Genomic DNA, 19,208 nt, shown 5'->3' with positions numbered 1-19,208 from the left:
GGTACAGCCCAGGCTGTGGACACCGTAGTGAGCTTTCCCACGTAAGCAGGCTCTCGCAGACTCGTTAAGCAGCCCGTTAGCATGCAGGGCCTCCGCCCCTAACCTCTCAGAGCTCAGCCTCAACCTGCCTGGTAATATGTATTGAAAGTGGGGGAGAGGTCAATGGAAACAGGCGAGCTCCTGCCAGGAACTGCCCAGGAATGGGGAAGCTGCTGGCTGCTGTGCTTTGTTCCAGGGTGACCTGCCAGGAGGGGCGAGGCCAGGTCGTGGGACGGCCAACAACAGCCAGCTCTCTCTATCACTTTTGTTTTTGAGGCAGGACAATGGACCCTGAGGGGTCGCTCCACTTTTGTCCCCCTTTCCCCAGTTTTATGGGAAATGGATATGTGCCTACAGAGGGAGGGGCAGGCTGTGGTCCCAGCTTTCTTCCACTGTCTCTTGTCCAGGACCTTCTTTGTTTCTACTCTGTTCTCAGGCCGGCATTAGGTGGGACTCAGCTACAGACACAGGTGTGGCTGACCCGCGTGAATGCTGCAGGGGAGGAGAGCAAAAGGAGACTTGTCACTGCATTTACTCTTTGTTTCTTGCCACTTTCCTTCTGGCTAAGTCACAGGCTGAAGCGTGATGGGGAAACCCCGGTGACCTGTCCCCAGCCCCTCCCCTACTCTGCACACCACCTCACAGGGCTAGAAAAAGAAACACATCAGTCATCACTAATTGCTCAATACCGCTGGAATGTTCTGTTTCTATTCCTGTTTCCTTCTATGTTCTCTTGGCTGCTTCTGCCGTAACTTCAGCAAAGCACTCGCCAGGCTTTCGGGAGCCTCTTCCTCAACGGAGGCACCGCCCTCTTCACTTCCAACCGGGGGCCACCGAGCCCTCATCTGAGACGGCTAGTCTCCAGCCCTGGGTGCTGCGCGAACTTCCTCTTCCTGCCTGAAGGAGACAGGCCATTTCTCGAAGGCTCTCTCTCCGCATTCCATCTTAGGCTTTCAACCGCCCAGCGGCGTGGTTCTGTGGCACCGCCCCCCGCCCCCAATGCCTGCGCCTGCCCAGCGGCGTGGCTCCGGAGGCACCCCCACCCCATTCCTGTGCCTGCCCAGCGGCGTGGCTGTGCGGTGACCCCCGTTCCTGCGCCAATCGGTCCAGTTCTTACTGTGGACACGCAGCTCGCCCGTGACAGCGGCGTGTCGGGTGGCTGCAGCCAATCAGCGCACCTGGGGTTCCTCCGAAGCCAATCAGAGCGTAGGAAAGTGACGTCACCCAGAGAAGCTGCGTGGGCGAGTCAGCAGCACCCAGCCCGGCCCGCTGCGCCCCCCACCCCACCCCACCCCCAGAGGCAACGAGAAAAGCTAACGGAATTCCACCCGGGAAGAATGCGAAGAGAAACGCGAAGGACGGGGCTGTAGGTCCCCTGTGCAGACCACCCGGTCAAGTGCACCCCTGTGCAGACCCCCAGGCCCGGGAAGGGGGAAGGGCAGCACCTCCTCTCCTGCCCGCGCTTTCCCCGCGCCCGACCTTTCGGTGTGGTCGGCCCTTGGAAACAATGACAAGCGCAAGGTCAAGCGTGGGAAAGCGAGGGGCTGTGTCCCGGCGCCTGAACAGCCCGCAGCGGGCTCCGGAACCCAGGTCACGGCCGCGGGGCTTTCTCGAACCCCCGCGCGGCATTTACTGCCCAGGCCGTGGCAAGGCCAGACCGGGGGCGCGCGTCCGCACAGGTGTGCGCGCGCACAGGCGGAGGGGGCGAGCCCCCGGAGCTCCCCAGCCCCCCGGCCCCCCGGCCCTGACAGGGGAGGGGAGGACACGGCCAGCTAGGCCGCCCCTCCCTCCCTCAGCCCGCTCCCGCCAGGCCCTTGCCGGGGACAGGCGGATGGATAAACACATTTATTACAAAGTAGGAAACACGCCTTGTCCGTCCCCGCCGCTCCCGCCAGCAGCCTCTTGGCGTCGGGACCGCTGGAAGAAGGTGGCCGGCTGGCGCCGGGGCCCTTCCCCAGGCCGGGGCAGGCGAGGCGGGCAGAGGCTGCGGGCCGCGAGGGGCTGCGCGCTCGTCCACTCCCGCCGGCCGAACGGGCTGCGTGGGCTCCGGGGACGGCCGGGGAGTCGCGCGGACCCACAAGCCGAGCCTCAGGGACAGTCGCTCTGTCCCTGGACAGACGCGGCGCCCGCCTTCAGTATATCGCTTCATCCATGTTGTCATCGCTGTCCGCCCCGAAGTCCTCGCCGTTGTCAAAATACGACATGATGTAATCCGTCTCCTAAAGCGGGGGCGGCGACAGGCGCCGTCGGGCGGGCTCCCTCCTCCCCCCGGACGCCCCACCCCCACCCCCCGCCCCCGGCTGCCCCTCGCAGAGCGCCCGGGACGGGCGTGGAGGAAGCCCTGGACACTGCCACCCTGGCCCCCCAACCCTCCCGACAGGACGTCCGGGTGGACAGGGGCTCGCGGCCCGGGAGGGAGGTCGCCCCCCACCTCTTCATGCTCCTCTTCATCGTACTCCTCCTCTTCTTCCTCTTCTTTCTCCTCCTCCTCTTCTTTCTCCTCGTCTTCCTCTGAAGTCACCTCTTCCTCCTTCTTCTCCAGCGTCTTAGGCGAAGAGCGAGAAGAAGCAGTGGGACACAGCCCCGCGGGGGGAGCGGGCCTGCACCCTTCGGCCGGCGGGAGGGCACGCGCGTGGGCTCACGACTTCCCCGCACACCTCCTCCTCACCTCCAGTTTCTGTATTGTTTCCTCCTTGTCTTCTGGGGTCTTAGGAGGCCTCTTGGGGAGTAGGATGGTGGTCCCTGGGGACGGAGGTCGAAAGTGAGCTCGGAGGGCAAACCTCCTAGCCAGCCGCACCCCCGCCTGCAGCGGCCGCGTCCCTCTGCCGCCCTCCTGCGGCCACCCGTGCCCAGCGCGACACCAGGGTGGGTGGGAACTGGGGGTACCAGCAGCCTCCACCCCTGGCTGCGAAGGAAACCCCTCTTCTCCCTCCTTTTCCAGTTTCACTCACGCTCCTTCTGCAGCTTCCGCACCCGGATCTTTAGCTCCCGGGGCAGACGTCGCCAATCTGGGGACAGGGGTGGTGGGTGAGCAGAGGGGGCACAGGGCAGAGAGGAGCAGATGGGAAAGGTGTGGCTCGGATGCCTCCAGCGCAGTGGAAGCCATTGGACAGGTCCTTCTGGGACCACTGGAGACCACACTTAAGGCTTTGGTCTCAGGCACGGGGCAGGGGAAGACGAGGGTGGAGGGGTTAATCAATGAAAAGGCCCATCACCAGGATTCCAATCGATGGCATTGTCAATCGGTCCTGACATCTGGTATTTGTCCGAGTACCGCTCCACATCTGAGAGGTCAGAGGTCAGAGGTCAAAGTTTTGTGCTGGCAGAGCCCTAGAAAAGGATTGTTCCCGAGAGTCCTGCCCTCTCACTACTCAACAATCATCTGTTCTCTCTTCCCAACCCCGCGGCAGCTTCAGTGAGGACTTTCAACACTCTTCTATTATGCCCCTTATTAAAAAACAACATATTTCCCCCCCCACCCCTTAGCCCACAGGCACAGCTATATTGAGAGGCAGTGTGGTGCAATGGAAAAGTGCACCAGAGAGTAAGGCTTTCAGTCTTCTCTTTACTCCTGTTAACTGAGTCAGGCAAGTCTTTCCTCTTTCTGAGCCCCAGGGCTCCTGTGGGAAAGTACTAGTTGCCAAAATCCTGAAATACCAGAGTACCACACCAGCTGGCAAGTGCACAGTCCCTTCTAGCCCTTGCACACCTCCCCACGATCCACTAACCAAAGAGTTAACACTTAGCAGGAGTTCTCAGCAGCCCCTGACATATGCTTGTCAAAACTTGTGAGATGGGCAGCACAACCTGTAATCTCCCACTCTGCCAAGATTACAACAAACCATGAATACCAGGCATGGGTCTTTGTGTGGCTTCCCTGCTAACGGCAGGGAGCCTCTCAAGCTGCTCCCCAGGCCCCCCGAGGGGCTGAGCACAGGGTGCTCCCCATTCAAAGTGTTTCGATGTGACCCCAGCATCCCGACTGACCTCTCTTGGGGACGGCTGGCCGGATGAAGTAGGGGAGCTGCCGCATGGCCCCTCGCAGCTCCTGTTTCAGGGCCAGGACATATTCTCCTTCCTCTCCTGAGGGCAGAGGGACTGGGCGGGTTTCTAAGGGCTGAGCAGGCAGGAGCAGTGGTCAGTTCAGGGAAAAAATGCTGGAAGGCAGGTTGGTAGGGCTTCTCACCACTGCACAAGGTCACAACAGAACTGGGGCCCAGACAGAGCATTCTGAAAGCTGGGGGATGAAATGTGAGGATTAAAGGTAGACGCGTCTTCAGTCCGTTTGAGTTGGGGGAGACTGGGAGGGATGGATGAGGATGGATTTATCGTGGCCCGGGAGGAATCCAGGACCATAAACATCAGCCAGGGCCCTGTGGGCCTCTTGGGAAGAGAAACACTCACAGGGAAGAGCGGAGACGGCTGCAGGGTGGGGGGCGGCAGAGCGTCCCCCTTCCCGATGCCCACGGCCTCGGTGCTGAAGGTCAGCTGGCCAAGGCCCCCGCCCCGCCCCCCGCCCCGACTGGCCATGGGGGAGGGGCCTGGGGATTCCAGGTACACCAGAGAAACCTGATAAAGATAAACACAAAGACAAGAAGAACAGAATTGAATGGGTGGGAAGCCAAGGAGGCACAAGACACTTACTCTTCTCTGCCTGGGACCTGAAAAGCCAGGATTAGTGGACAAGGCTGTACTGAGAAGGCACAGCTCCAGGCAGGGGGTTAGTTGCTGGCAACATAAAAGTGGGTGTCAGTTGCTCAGATGTGGCCTCTCTCTCCAGCCAACACAACAAGCAAACTCACCACCCTCCCCCTGTCTACATGGGACATGACTCCCAGAGGTGTGGACCTTCCTGGCAACGTGGGACAGAAATCCTAAAATCAGCTGAGACTCAGCATCAACGGATTGAGAAAAACTCTAGACTGAGCTGAGACTCAGCATCAAGGGATTGAGAAAACCTTCCTGACCAAAAGGGGGAAGAGTGAAATGAGACAAAGTGTCAATGGCTGAGAGATTCCAAACAGAGTGGAGAGGATATCCTGGAGGTTATTCTTATGCATTAAGTAGATATCACCTTGTTGTTCAAGATGTAGTGGAGAGGCTGGAGGGAACTGCCTGAAAATGTAGAGCTGTGTTCCAGTAGCCATGTTTCTTGATGATGATTGTATAATGATACAGCTTTCACAATGTGACTGTGTGATTGTGAAAACCTTGTGTCTGATGCCCCTTTTATCTACCTTGTCAATAGACAAATAGAACATATGGAACAAAAATAAATAATAGGGGGAAAATGTTAAAATAAATTTAGTTTGAAATGCTAGTGACAAATCAAAGGTAGGTGTAAGGGGTATGGTATGTATAATCTTTTCTTTTCTGTTAATCATTTTATTTCTTTTCCTGTTGTCTTTTTATTTCTTTTTCTGAATTGACGCAAATGTCCTAAGAAATGATGAATATGCAACTAGGTGATGATATTAAGAATTACTGATTATATATGTAGAACGGAATGATATGTTAATGTCTTTATTTGTTTGTTGTTAATTTTTTTAATTAATAAATAAAAAAATTTTTTTTTAAAGTGGGTGCCACACGGTCCCAGTAGGGAGGTAACTGCAAGAGAAGCTAACTGTGACACTTCAGAGACAGAGTGATTAGCCCCCTGCATAAAAATTTCCCTACATCTCTAAGATAATATGATATTTATCACCACCTGCATTTTCCCTTGTGACCTTTGACTTCTTTCCAAACCCAATCAGGCTCAAATTCAATTCAATCCAGTACATTTCAGCAAAACATTTATTAAGCATCTACCGTGAAAAATGAAGTATGCCAGGCACTGTGGGTGCAGAGATGACTCACCAGACTCACTGTCAACAGTGGCAGAAAGAGACATCGTTACACCCAAAGCGATCTTTCAAAACATCACTTAGAAGCGCAAAATCTTAGAACTGAAGGACCTTAAAACTTTAGAAGTCATCTAATTCCAACCTCATCCTAACGCAGGACTCCACCGCACAGGTTGTTAGTCATCTGGCTTCTGGTGGGGAGACAGGGTGTCCGTTCTCCCCTAAGGCCGCCCCTGTGGCCTGGTCAGCTCTACACTGAATTGAACTCTGTTTCTCACCACCAATCCTGAGGGGCCAGTCAGAGGCAGGCAGGATGGGACTGAAGTTACCAAAGGAAGAAGATGTTTGGAAGAACGGGCACTCCAGTAGCAATGAGCGCACACGCGGCTAAATCTTGGTTTCTAACACCATTCTCTAATAAAAGGAACCAGGGCTCCTTGGAGAAATGGCTAACTCTAAGACTTGGGTAAGAATTACACTATATGAGCTGGAATATCTTGTAGTGGCCGAAAGTAAGGAAGTACTAAAAAACAAACAGGCAAACAAATGTGGTATGTGGTTTAAGCACCAGGAGCCAACTGAAACAGCGCTCAAATCTGAGAAGCTCAGCCAGGAGGCACCTAAGGGGAGATTACCACTAAATGCAAAATCATATCCTGGCTGGGATCCTGGGGAAGGAAAAGGACATTAGATAAAAACTGAGGCAATCTGAACCAAGTAGGTTCCTTACTTAATGTATATAATGTATCAATATTGTTTCCTTAAATATAACAAATGTAACATTCTAATGTAAAAAGTTAATAATAGGGGAAGCTTTGTGCTGTGTGTATCTGGAGACTGTACTGTCTGCTCAGTTTCTCTGCAAATCTACAACTGTTCTAAGAAATAAAGTCTATTAGTTTTTTAACAATGAAACTTTAGTAGCAAAGTTTACAAAATATTAATTTGTGAAAAAAATACTAAAAATCAATATGAATAAGTTAATCTATTTTGTCATACACAAACACACACATATGTGAGTAAAAATGTTCTTCTTGAAAGATAAACACCAAAAATTAAAATCAGTTCATTTGAGGTGATGGGGCTTTTATTTTATTTTTGTTGTTGCTTGCTTATGTGTATTTTAAGGTGATTCTTTTTCCTACACTGAATGGATACTGCTTTTGTAGTATGAGGAAAATAGTAACTTAAAAATTAAAAATAAAGGAAAAGGGTTCCTGGACAAGTAAGTCCTGAAACCTAGAGGGCCCAGCCTCTCCAGAACATCAGCTAGTTCCATCTCCCTATACCATATTAGTGACAGACCCTTCCAAAATGAAAAAGTTAGAATGGCCATAGCCCAAACACCCCTAAAGAGAGGTATGGAAAGATCAAATGTGATGGTGGAGTTCTACAGAGAAGATAGGATTTAACAAATAGATATGAATGCTGAATCATTGAACTGATATCTCTTTTAGTCTCCAGTATCTTAGAGCTGCTAGAAGCAAAAACCTAAAACTATGGAATTGTAATGCATGTCAAACTCTGAAATCTGTTCTACAACTAATTATGGTGCTGTGCTATGAAATTTATTCCTTTTTGTATATATGTTATTTTTCACAGACAAAAAGGAAAAAAAGTCAACTGTGATGATTAAAAAAAATTTAAGCCCTGTAGCCTCCTATATTCTGGAGCAGCTGGAAGGAAAATCTGAGGGGATCATATGGTAGCCCATGTCAGACTCTGGGATCTGTACTGTAACTACTTGTTGAAGAATGCTCTGAAAACTATTGCTTTTTAATTTCTCTCTTTTGTATATATATTATAGTATACAACAAAAATGTTATAAAGAATAGAAAAACATATAGGAACAGAATAGTAGATAAGATATTAATCTGTAGCAGGAAGAAGGTAGAAAATGCGTGTCTGAGGAATCTGAAAAGCTTCAAGTTCCACTGCAATGAGAAGTGTGAGGAAAAAATGGCTAGTAGTTAACAGGTTAACTTTGACCTGTTTGAACAGGACATATTATGAAAAGGAGGATGTCTTATGGAGACTAGAGGAAGACTACGGATTTGCCACCACGCCTTCGCCCCTTTGGAGAGAAAGAACGCCTTAGTCGGCGGGCTACATGTCTTCCTACTTGGCAGACACAGCTCTAGCTGTAAAGACGGGGGTTGCTCTGATTGCAAAGCAGTGAGGAGTCCAGAAAAGGCCATGACTTTTGAGGATATACAGACCTAATTTTATCTCTACCCACTAACCAAGTGACCCCCAAGGTGCAGGGGCAAATGAAGACAGAAATTTATTTTATCCAGTTGGTGGCTGAGAAGCTGAAAAGCGTCTCTACTCTGCACAGCCCAGGGGCCCACGGTGAGTCTCTGCTGTGTGATGATAGCCTTGATTCTTAATAACAAAGAAACACAAACATTCTTAACTTATGAATCATTCCATCCTACATATATAATCAGCAATTCATAATATCATCACATAGTTGCATATCATCATCATGATCATTTCTTAGAACATTTGCATCAATTCAGAGAAAGAAATAGAAAGACAACAGAAAAAAAAACATATATACCACACCGCTTGCCCTTCCCTTTCACTGATCACTAGCATTTCAATCTAAATTTATTTTAACATTTGTTCCCCCTATTATTTATTTTTATTCCATATGTTCTACTTGTCTGTTGACAAGGTAGATAAAAGGAGCATCAGACACAAGGTTTTCACAATCACATAGTCACACTGTGAAAGCCATATCATTATACAATCATCTTCAAGAGACATGATAGCTGTGGTTCTTGAACTGGATGTGACAGAATAATTACTGAGCTTTTAAGGTCTCTCTGTGTGACTGTGAAAGCCTTGTGATGGACACTCCCTTTACCCAGTGTAAGGACAGATGAGTAAGAAAAAAAAAGACAGAAAATAAATAAATAAACAGTGTGTGGGGGGGCTGAGGGGATGGATGTTTTGGGTGTTCCTTTTACTTTTATTCATATTTTCTTTAAGAAAATGTACAGAGCTCCTGTTTGAAACGATGGAAAATGTTTTGGAAATGGATGATGATGATGTTATCATGACATTACGAACATAATTAACAGCAATGAAATATATATCTGAATGTTGTTAAAAGGGGAAATGTTATATTGTATATATGGTAACGGGGTAAGAACATTTTTTGAACCCATGAAACTGCACGATACAAAGGTGAACCCTACGATAAACCATGGACTGCAGTCAACAGTACAACGAGAAAAATGTGCTCTCGCCAATTGTGACAAAGGTGCCACACCAATGTATGGCGCTAATAACGGGGTCGTACATGGGAATCCTGTATTTTATGCATGATTCTTCTGTAAACTCACAATTTCTCTAATACAATTTTTAAAAAGACTGAGTCTAAATTATTGAGGATATTGAAGGTGCCCACAACGTGGTCTCGCTCTGCTCCCTACTGTGCACCCCTGCATCGGCCCGCCCCCCTAAACAACGCAGCCATCCCCTACATTACACTAATTCCCAATTATTCAAACATGTGCGTTGTGACCTAACTCAGAGGAGTGTAGTGGTTAAGAACAGGAATGTGACATTAGGCAATTTTTAAAATACCTCTAAAATTTTTTCCTCATCTGCATAATAATAATAATGATAACACTAGCTTAATTCATTCAACAAGTATTGACTGCTTACAGTGTGTTCTAGATGCGAGGGATACCAAGGAGCAAACTGGATAAAAAATGACTGCACCGTGTAGTTGAAACCGAGCTTTCCGTGGAGTCCTCAGTACACAGAGGAGACTTCAGGCCGTGGGACGAGATGAGGGCCTACAGGAGTGGATGTGCACAAGAGAAGAAAGGACATCTAAGGACAGAGCCCTGGCACGCTAGCGTTCAGAGTTTGCATATTTGTAATAAATAAGGCAAGAGTTAACACCGATCACACTAGAACCCTTGGAAATCCAAATGAACAAAACACCACAATAGAAAAAAATGGGCAAGACAGGAACAGGCGATTGACAAAAGACCAATAAAACCACTCTTCACCTTTCCATTGACAAGGATTTAAATAATAATCATGCTGTCGTGAGTTTTTTGAGATGGACACTCTCACATTCACTAGATGGTAGTAAAGGAAATAATTTGACAACTTGAATCAATTGCCTTTTAAATGTTAATATCCTTAATCCAATAAGGCTACCTTAACAATCTATCCCAAAGAAAGCATTAGATATATAATGAGAGATATAGGTACAAGGGCGCTTGTCAGAGTTACTTATGGCAGCAAAAGTTCTGAAACAACCTAAATGTTCCAACAATAAAGGAACAGCTTTTTTTTGTTTTTGGTCAAGGAATTGAACCCAGGTCTCCCACATAGAAGGTGGGCATTCTTTTTTTTTTTAAATTTATTTATTTTTTATTTATGATACATAACCACATACAAACACAAACATTCTTATCATGTAATCATTCTGTTCTTGTTATATAATCAATAACTCACACTATCATCACATAGTTGTATATTCATCATTATGATCATTTCTTAGAACATCTGGGAAGGCAGGCATTCTAACCACTGAACCACTCGTGCACCCAGGAATAGTTTTTAAAAATCAAATATCCATTTTAGACTATTATGTAGGTATAACATCATAACTTCAAATAACATTTAAAGGGAAAAAAATACTCACAAATACAATGTAAAGGGGGAAGTTATGTAAAATTGTATTTACAGAATGGCCCCATTATGTACGCGTTATATATATTATTTATTCATGCACACAGAGAAAAGAAACGGAAAGGAAATATACTTAAATATTGGTCATGGTTACCACTATACACAGTTACGGAATAATAGGTATTTTCCTTTATGCCATTATGCATTTCCAAATTTTCTACCTAAATGTCTGTTACGTCTATAATCAGAAAACAAAAAGCACCGTTTCTAATAATGCTGCCATTAGGACAGCTCTCCCTCTTTTTCCAATGGAAAGGTGGCATTTCATTGGATGATACATTTTTTCCTTGGAATATTTGTTGGATATTGACTGAAGAACATAATTTCCAAGAATGTTATCAACTGCGAAGTGAGATAGCGAGTTTTCTTACTAGAGGTGTTTAAATAGAGGAGGCAACCTATAAAATATGTCTACAGGGGGAGGATTCACGCCTAGAGTAGGGGATTCACCGCCCAGCAGCACGCCCGACTAGGTGGGTGCCCGGTGAGTACTGGGTTTCGAGAAGTCACGAACAGACTCGATTTCCTAGGGTCCTTTCCACCGGGCTCCCGCGATTCACAAGGCCTGCGCTCGCCAGTCCAGACCTCCACGCCCTCTTCCTTCTCTCGATGACGGGAGCAATTATACTATGAACCACTAATTTAAGGGCACTTGATTATATCCTACATAGTCTTTTATTGTTTCCTAACTACATTACGACTTTAAAACCTCCACCCTAAACAAGAAGGCTAGTTCCTGGAATTCAACTCCATTCAGTAGCCCTTATTGGGCACTAGGTATTAAGAAACAGCCCGCGCCCTCGGGAATCGTATAAGCTCAGAAGGTCAGACACACCGAGAGCGGACGCGTGCGCCCGGCGCTCGGGCCATTCTGCAAGGAAGGGGGCCCAGAAAAGCCGTCGGTAGGAGGTCCTACTTCAGCTGGGCCTGGCTGGATAAACAGCAGCTGGTGGGACGCCCAGAAAGGGAAACAGGACTGACGTAGGTGGCGGGAGGCCAGCGCCTCGGAGGAACAGTCAGAGGTGCAAGAATGCACCTTCGGCACCCCTGCCCCGCGCGAAGGACAAGTGCGCTCCCCCGGGTGGGCTCAGCGCGGCCTGGAGGTCGCGGGGAGGAGGGGCCCGAGCAGAGGGGACCGACCCAGCCGGCTGCGGGACGCGCTGCCCACCTCGCCGCGCCGCCGGGGTCCGCCGAGTGTGGCCGGGCCGGGGCCTTACCTGCAGCCCCCTCGCCGCGCCCACGTCGCCGCCAACTTAGAGGCCCAGCGTTCTCCCGGGCCCGCGCGCCCTGGGCCCGCCCCCCAGCCCTCCCATTGGCGAGCTCGCCCGGCCCAAGCGGGAGGAGCCGGGGCGGGGCGTCCGCGGGGCCCGGAGGCGGGGGAGGAAAGCCAGGGAGGGGAGGGAGCGAGACCTGAGCGGGGCGTGTGCGAGGCCGGGGAGGGGCGTCCGCGGGGCCGGGGCGAGGCGTCCGCGGGGCCGGGGCGGGGCGTCCGCGGGGCCGGGGCGGGGCGTCCGCGGGGCCGGGGCGGGGCGTCCGCGGGGCCGGGGCGGGGCGCCCGGGAGGCCGGGGCGGGGCGTCCGCGGGGCCGGGGCGGGGCGCCCGCGGGGCCGGGGCGGGGCGTCCGCGGGGCCAGGGCGGGGCGCCCGGGAGACCGGGGAGGGGCGTCCGCGGGGCCGGGGCGGGTCCTGGGCGGGGCGTCCGCGCGGCTGGGGTGAGGCGGGAGCTTGGGAGCAGCTGGCCGCAACCCCGCTAGCCCTAGCTGCGCTCGGAAGCGGGCCTTGGGGAGAGATGGGGTCGCAGAGTTTACCGGGGTTCAGCTATCTTCGCCGTCACCCCACAGGAAGGCGCCCTGATAGCGAGAGTTCACGGAGGGATCCTAGAGGAAGGCGCCGCAGAGGCCCAGAGCCGGGAGCACGACGAAGAAGCGAACCTCTGAAAGCTGCTCTTGCGGGCTCAGGCTTCCTGTGACTGTTCACAGCTTGGCCTCCAACCCTCCCTTCAAATCCTGCCCCGCCCTCCCTGCACCACCCACGGATACTTCTCTCTTGAAAGCAGGCGTGTGGGTGCTGCCCTGTGTGAGCGGCGGCGGAAGAGGCTCGAGGAAGGAAGAATTGGGGGGTCAGAGAACAAGGGTTGGGGAAGGACGGGACCCCTGTGCTTTCTGCATTTTCTGCTGCTTTCCTGTTCCTAGTCCTTGGTAAAGGTGAGGCGGGGGGAGCCCCACTTCCACAGAGCACAGAAACACAGGGAAAGAGCTCATGACGAAGGTAAAAGAGTCAAGAAGAATTTCCCAGATGACAGGCCTTGGGAGTGAAGCCTCTGGACTGGGGGGATGCTAGTACACGGTGAGGGCCGGGTGGTTGGAGTGGGATGGAAGCACAGCTGTAGGGCTTTGGAGAACTTGCATCACCTTGCTAAGTTTCAGTTCCCTTATATGTAACAAGAAACTAATAATTCTTGCCACAAAGAGTTGTGAGAATTGGAGATAATACATGTAAGTACTTGACACAGTTTGTGTTCAATAAATGGTAAATGGGTAGTTTTTCTGCAAATGTTTCTCTCGCTCAGCCTGCTCCAGGCAGATTATTCTTCATATCTTGTGTCCAGTGGCTTCCAGCTGCTGAAATATCTCAGTATCTCAGACGAGCTTTCCAAATCCTTAGGATTTTTTTTTCCTCATCCCTGACTTCCCCTGGTGCCTCCAACTGGACACAAATTCATTCCTAAAATGTGCAGATGGAAGCTATGGTAACCATGGAGACAGGACAGGTGGCAAGGAGAAGCAGAGACAGACAGGAGAGATACCGACAGAAGGGAAGAGAGAAAACAGATTCGGTCGGAGACCTTTGAGCAAGATGGAAAAAATAATGAGTCTAAGCCAACAAGGTTGGCTCTTCTCTCGGCCGGTTTCTATATCCCCCCCACCGCACGCTCCCCTCACCCCCGGGATACGGGATCAGGCATCTGGGAATGATCCTTGTTCTATCGCCTTGTGACTCCGGATATTCACCTCCTCATCTAAGAGGTCCATTCCAGGGAGCCGAGGCCCACGGTTATCTCTGATGTGTAGGGGCGGGGGTGGGACATGTCCTGCGGTGTCTCGCACCTGGCTGGACTGTGCTGTCCCTGACCTTTACGTTACAAGCAAGCAGCCAGACCTTCCGCCTCCCCCTGCCCAGCACGGACGCGGGCTGGGGACGGTCCTGGGCTCTCTGCTTCCGCGCGGCGTGCGGGGCGCGGCGGGTGGCGGTCCGTGTGGCGCACAGGCGCGCCGGGACGCCGCGCGGGGACCCGGGCCTGCCGCAGCTCAGCCAGGAGCCCGATGGGCCGGGTCTGGGTTCGCGGAGAAGGCACACCTAGGTTTGTTGGGGCTGAGAGGAGGTCGGCTGGGAAACGGAAGTCAGGATTGGAGCCTCGAGGTTTTGAGGGTCTGTGGGTGCCCGGGGAGGGAGCGGCAGCCGCCGGACGCCCCCACCCGCAGAGGCGCGGCTAAAAATAGCAGCGCAGAGCTCCGCCCCCTCCCCCCGCTTCTCTCCTCCGGAGTCGGCGCGGTGCCCGGGGCGCACAGGGAGGAGGGACCAGGATCCGGCGCCGGGGCAGATACTGACACCAAGGGAATTCGGGGCCCCCCTCCAGCCATGTGGGCCCCCGGGAGCCCGGCTCCCCCTCGCGGGCTGCCCAGCGGCCCCGACCTCGGTCCTGGCCTGGCGGCGATTCTGCGAACGTTCAGGTATCTATTTGGGCGCACAGCCTGGGAGGGGAATGAGCCGAGGAGTGATGGGGAACATATCAGCAGGGGCAAAAGAAACCCCCAATTCTTCCCCCACCCGTTTTAGGTCCCAAACCCAAGGCGCTTCCCTGCCCCCACTCAGCATCTGGGGCTGTGGCCGCCTAGAAGAGGCTAGGACTGGGAATGTGGATGCGAGTGTACTGATGCGAGTGTGGGGGCGGGGGGCGTTCAGCACCCTAGAAAGGGGATTCCAAGTGCGGATAAGAAACGAGGGCTGCGGGAGAGGTCTGATAAGCCTTGGGGTGAGGGTGGGGGTACGGATATCCCCGCGCGTGCACGTATGCATTTGCACGCGTGCTCGTCCCCCCAGTGCGGGTGCACCCTTCCCACCGCCTCAGGCATGCGCTAGCGGGGAAGGGGCGGCTCGGAGGCATGGCTTAGAGGAAGGACAGTGTGCCATGGGGATCTGCCCCCGCCCCCCAGCCCGGGTCCTGCCGTCCGTGCCTCCGTTACTCTGCCCGGATCCGTCAATACGGTCTCTCTTTATCGCAGGGATCGACTTCGCCGCTGACCCCTCGGACCTCTGCCAGCCACCGCAGCGCCTCGCCTCGCCGTCCTCGGCAGGTCCCGGTGGCGGCCGCGTCGCCTCCGGCCTTGTCCCAGCCGCAGCCATGCTGCACACCGAGGGCCACGCTCTGCTTCGGGCCGTGGGGCAGGGCAAGCTCCGCTTGGCCCGTCTGCTCCTGGAGGGGGGCGCCTATGTGAATGAGGGCGACGCCCAGGGAGAGACCGCGCTGATGGCCGCCTGCCGCGCCCGCTACGACGACCCGCAGAACAAGGCGCGCATGGTGCGCTACCTCTTGGAGCAGGGCGCCGACCCCAACATCGCCGACCGCCTGGGGCGCACAGCGCTCATGCACGCGTGCGCCGGAGGGGGGGGCGCCGCCGTGGCCTCGCTGCTCCTGGCCCACGGCGCGGACCCCTCGGTGCGAGACCACGCGGGCGCCTCGGCGCTCGTCCACGCCCTGGACCGCGGGGACCGCGAGACCCTCGCCACGCTGCTGGACGCCTGCAAGGCCAAGGGCACGGAGGTCATCATTATCACCACTGACACCTCGCCCTCGGGTACCAAGAAGACCCGGCAGTATCTGAATTCCCCACCCTCCCCAGGGGTGGAGGACCCCGCCCCGGCCCCCCCTAGCCCAGGGCTCTGCACGTCGCCCTCGGAGATCCAGCTGCAGGCTGCGGCGGGAGGCCGGGGGGCGCTGTCCCCTCGCGCCCAGGAGGAGGAGGAGAGGCGGGACGTCTTTGAATTCCCGCTCCCCAAGCCCCCCGATGACCCCTCCCCTTCCGAGCCACTTCCCAAGCCACCCCGCCACCCCCCAAAACCACTGAAAAGGCTCAACTCTGAGCCCTGGGGCCTCGTGGCCCCCCCTCAACCGGCTCCGCCAGCCGAGGCGAGGCCCGGGCTAGAGCGCCTGACGGCCGAGTTCAACGGCCTCAGCCTGACCGGCCGCCCCCGCCTCTCCCGCCGTCACAGCACCGAGGGCCCAGAGGACCCGCCTCCGTGGGCGGAGAAGGTGGCGGGCGGGGGGCCCCTCTCCCGGCGCAACACGGCGCCGGAGGCGCAGGAGCCCTGCCCCCCTGCAGGGCTGAGGCAGAAACTGAGCCGCATGGAGCCAGTGGAGCTCGACGGCCCCGGACATCTGTGCCCCGACTCGCCCGAGTGCGGCCGCCCGTCCCTGGAGCGCCGCAGATACAGCGCCTCCCCACTGACCCTCCCGCCCGCTGCCTCGGCCCCCTCCCCGCGCCAGTCCCAGGAGAGTCTGCCCGGGGCTGTATCCCCGCTGAGCGGCCGGAGGCGGAGCCCCGGGCTGCTGGAGCGGAGGGGCTCAGGGACCTTGCTCCTGGACCACATCGCGCAAACTCGGCCTGGCTTCCTACCGCCTCTCAACGTTAGCCCCCACCCCCCCATTCCCGACATCCGCCCCCAGCCCGGAGGTCGGGCGCCTTCGCTGCCCGCCCCTCCCCACGCGGGGGTGCCAGGCTCTCCCAGGGCCAAGCGCAAGTTGGTGCGGCGCCACTCCATGCAAACTGAGCAGATCCGCCTGCTAGGGGGCTTCCAGAGTCTCGGTGGGCCGGGGGAGCCGGGGCGCTGAGACACGGGAGAGGAGCCGGGAGGCTGGGGGTCAGGGCCTGAGGACTAGATGGGGGAACAGCTCGCACGCATTGCACAGGGTCACTTGCATGTGCTCATGGGCACGCTGCACGCACACGTGGGTAAACGTGTTCACAAGCACAGTACTATTTGTAGGAAAGGGTAATCTCTATTTACTGGGCCTATAGACCCATGCCTTCATGCCCTGCTCACTTCACACCTATATGAAATCACTTGTGTGCCCAGAGGCATGGCAAACCAATAAACACACAGGGCCACTTGTGCGAGGACTCCACACGGACCCCAAACTCGCTCGCATTTGTCAGAAGCAGTAGGGAGGTCCTGCCTATGGGTAGTCCTTGCTGTATTTGCCCTCCTGCTGAAAACGTCCCCTAAATGGCAACCCCCTGCTTTCCACGTGTGCCCTGTAACACAGGCGCCATCATGACTTTACACACACTCCCCTCTTCACAACTGCCCCACCCTGCTCTGCAGGCCTTGCTTTTCCAGGGTGGGCTCCCTGTTCACACACTGCGTCCAGCCCCATCCGCTTTTGAGGATTATCTTCTTCATTCTTCTTGGAGGTTTCCTGTGGTAACTCCCAACCTCACTTCTGCTGATGCTCTTCCTGCTCTCAGCTTCCCTTCTCAACTCCATGCTTTTCATGCCTGCCCTGTTCCCCCAACTAATACACCACAGCAGGTTGTCTCGTTTTCCCAAAGGGCAGGTTGAGCCCTTAGCTGCTCTTCTGTTTTTGTCTGAGCTTATGAACACCCCCACAGGTGAAGTGGGGGGCAATCCTAAATCACTTCTCTCTCCACTTGACATATCAAATAAAAGTGTTCAGAAGTCTCTGCTTTGTCACTCTTCTGCCTGGGAGTGGTAAACATGGGATATGAGAAATGGTGGGGAGGGAGGGTGATGCTGACCAAAGCTATAATGATCCAGGAGATATTTAGAAGTTCCAGCCACCTACTTTCTAGGGGGCCACATGACCAACCGTGTTTGTAGAAGGAAAAGTAAGTGTTCTGAAGGCTTTAAGTCATTTAACTGGGTTTTCTTCCCCCCATTCTCTCCCACATCCCTTCCCAAGCTCTTTAACTTAGATCCCTACAGCTCTGCCCTCAACAGACACATTTCATTAGATTAAATGTCCCTCTTCCAAGCTTCCTATTTCTTGATCACTCCGTGCTTTTCCTTGGGGGTATCTCTTATTCATTTTCTTCTACTTCTGGCCTCTTTTTCCCCATTATTGATTTCTGAGTCACTGTAGGGCACAGTGAGAAAGAGAATAAGGGAGGTGGGGGTGGGGTGGAGAGGAGTACCTAGAATAATTTCACCTGTGTAAACATGACATGATGGTCAACTGACACTGGGTGTGCAGGGAGTGTGTAGGAGTAACCGAAGAAGCCCAGCCTTGGAGGGCCTATGAACAGGGTCACTGCGCTAATCTATCCTCTCAGTTGGCTGGGTTTTTACATATATTCTCTTTTCACTCTACTGGGAGGTGAAGGTTGTTGCCCATCCTACTTTTACTCTCTCCTCCAATTTAGGTCAAATGAGAAAGTCACTGAACAATGTGGTGTAGTGAAAATATCAAAATACTGGGAGTCAGAAGACCTATCGGTCTGAATCTCGCTTTGCCATTTCCTAGCTATTTGATATAGGGCAATTTATATAGTCTCTCTGAACGTCAGTTTACTTGTCCATAAAACAAAACTGAATTAGTGATTGAGATTATTAAATAAGACAATGCAGTAAAGCCCATCGCCTAGTGCCTGACGTAGAGCTTAAGAGTCAGCTCATTGTCAGTATCTTTCCTTGCTTTGTCTCTACCATCAATTGCGTGTGATCTTACACACCACTTCTCTGAGCCAGTTTCTTCATCTACAGCTGTCAAATGAAGTAGTCGGGCAATTACTTTTAAGAATCCTCTCACTCTGTCTACAGTTCTCCCCAGCCTTGTATCGACTCCTACTTTTTCTCTAAGCTCCACCCCAGGGGTCTGGCCCGCTTTCTCGTACTCACCACGGGATCCCCAAAGACCGGCCCAAGTCCCGCTTCTCCCTTGAAGAGGATGCAGCTTCCCCTCTGCGATTGGCCGCGAAGACCCTCCGCCTTCCGCGGTAACTCGCCTATGGCTGGCCTGGATCCGGCAGCCCCCGCCCCTCCTGATGACTGGCGTGCGGCCTGGCTTCTCCCCGCCCCCTCCCTGGTGACTGGCGTGCGGCCCGGCTTCTCCCCGCCCTCTCCCTGGTGACTGGCGTGTGGCCCGGCTTCTCCCCGCCCCCTCCCTGATGACTGGCGTGCGGCCCGGCTTCTCCCCGCCCCCTCCCTGATGACTGGCGTGCGGCCCGGCTTCTCCCCGCCCTCTCCCTGGTGACTGGCGTGCGGCCCGGCTTCTCCCCGCCCCCTCCCTGATGACTGGCGTGCGGCCCGGCTTCTCCCCGCCCTCTTCCTGATGACTGGCGTGCGGCCCGGCTTCTCCCCGCCCCCTCCCTGATGACTGGCGTGCGGCCCGGCTTCTCCCCGCCCCCTCCCTGGTGACTGGCGTGCGGCCCGGCTTCTCCCCGCCCCCTCCCTGATGACTGGCGTGCGGCCCGGCTTCTCCCCGCCCCCTCCCTGGTGACTGGCGTGCGGCCCGGCTTCTCCCCGCCCCCTCCCTGCTGACTGGCGTGCGGCCCGGCTTCTCCCCGCCCTCTTCCTGATGACT

The 19,208-nt window shown here is 54.1% G+C and overlaps 2 protein-coding genes across 6 annotated transcripts; one reads left to right on the top strand and one right to left on the bottom strand.

The window, feature by feature from the left end:
- Positions 1 to 1,869: 1,869 nt before the first annotated feature.
- On the bottom strand, positions 1,870 to 18,635 carry POLR3GL (RNA polymerase III subunit GL). 5 transcript variants are annotated; one of them, XM_077155937.1, is made up of 9 exons: positions 18,524 to 18,635; positions 9,564 to 9,697; positions 4,444 to 4,608; positions 4,027 to 4,156; positions 3,255 to 3,323; positions 2,991 to 3,047; positions 2,708 to 2,781; positions 2,471 to 2,584; positions 1,870 to 2,258 (listed from the first exon to the last, which is right to left on the bottom strand). In XM_077155937.1, the coding sequence occupies exons 3-9, from the start codon at positions 4,567 to 4,569 to the stop codon at positions 2,172 to 2,174; spliced, it is 657 nt and encodes a 218-aa protein (XP_077012052.1). In that variant the 5' UTR covers positions 4,570 to 4,608; positions 9,564 to 9,697; positions 18,524 to 18,635; the 3' UTR covers positions 1,870 to 2,171. The 5 variants fall into 5 exon arrangements, with proteins under 5 accessions (XP_077012052.1, XP_077012055.1, XP_077012051.1 ...); XM_077155940.1 differs by lacking the exon at positions 18,524 to 18,635 and adding an exon at positions 12,415 to 12,584; XM_077155936.1 differs by lacking the exon at positions 18,524 to 18,635 and adding an exon at positions 11,825 to 11,904.
- ANKRD34A (ankyrin repeat domain 34A) lies at positions 15,009 to 17,339 on the top strand. Its single transcript, XM_077155935.1, has one exon. It carries the CDS (start codon positions 15,009 to 15,011, stop codon positions 16,494 to 16,496), a length of 1,488 nt encoding a protein of 495 aa, XP_077012050.1. The 3' UTR covers positions 16,497 to 17,339.
- Positions 18,636 to 19,208: the final 573 nt, after the last annotated feature.

The sequence above is a fragment of the Tamandua tetradactyla genome, chromosome 4 (assembly GCF_023851605.1).
Source record: "Tamandua tetradactyla isolate mTamTet1 chromosome 4, mTamTet1.pri, whole genome shotgun sequence".
Lineage (NCBI taxonomy): Eukaryota > Metazoa > Chordata > Mammalia > Pilosa > Myrmecophagidae > Tamandua > Tamandua tetradactyla.
This window is presented reverse-complemented; position numbering and strand designations above follow the sequence as displayed.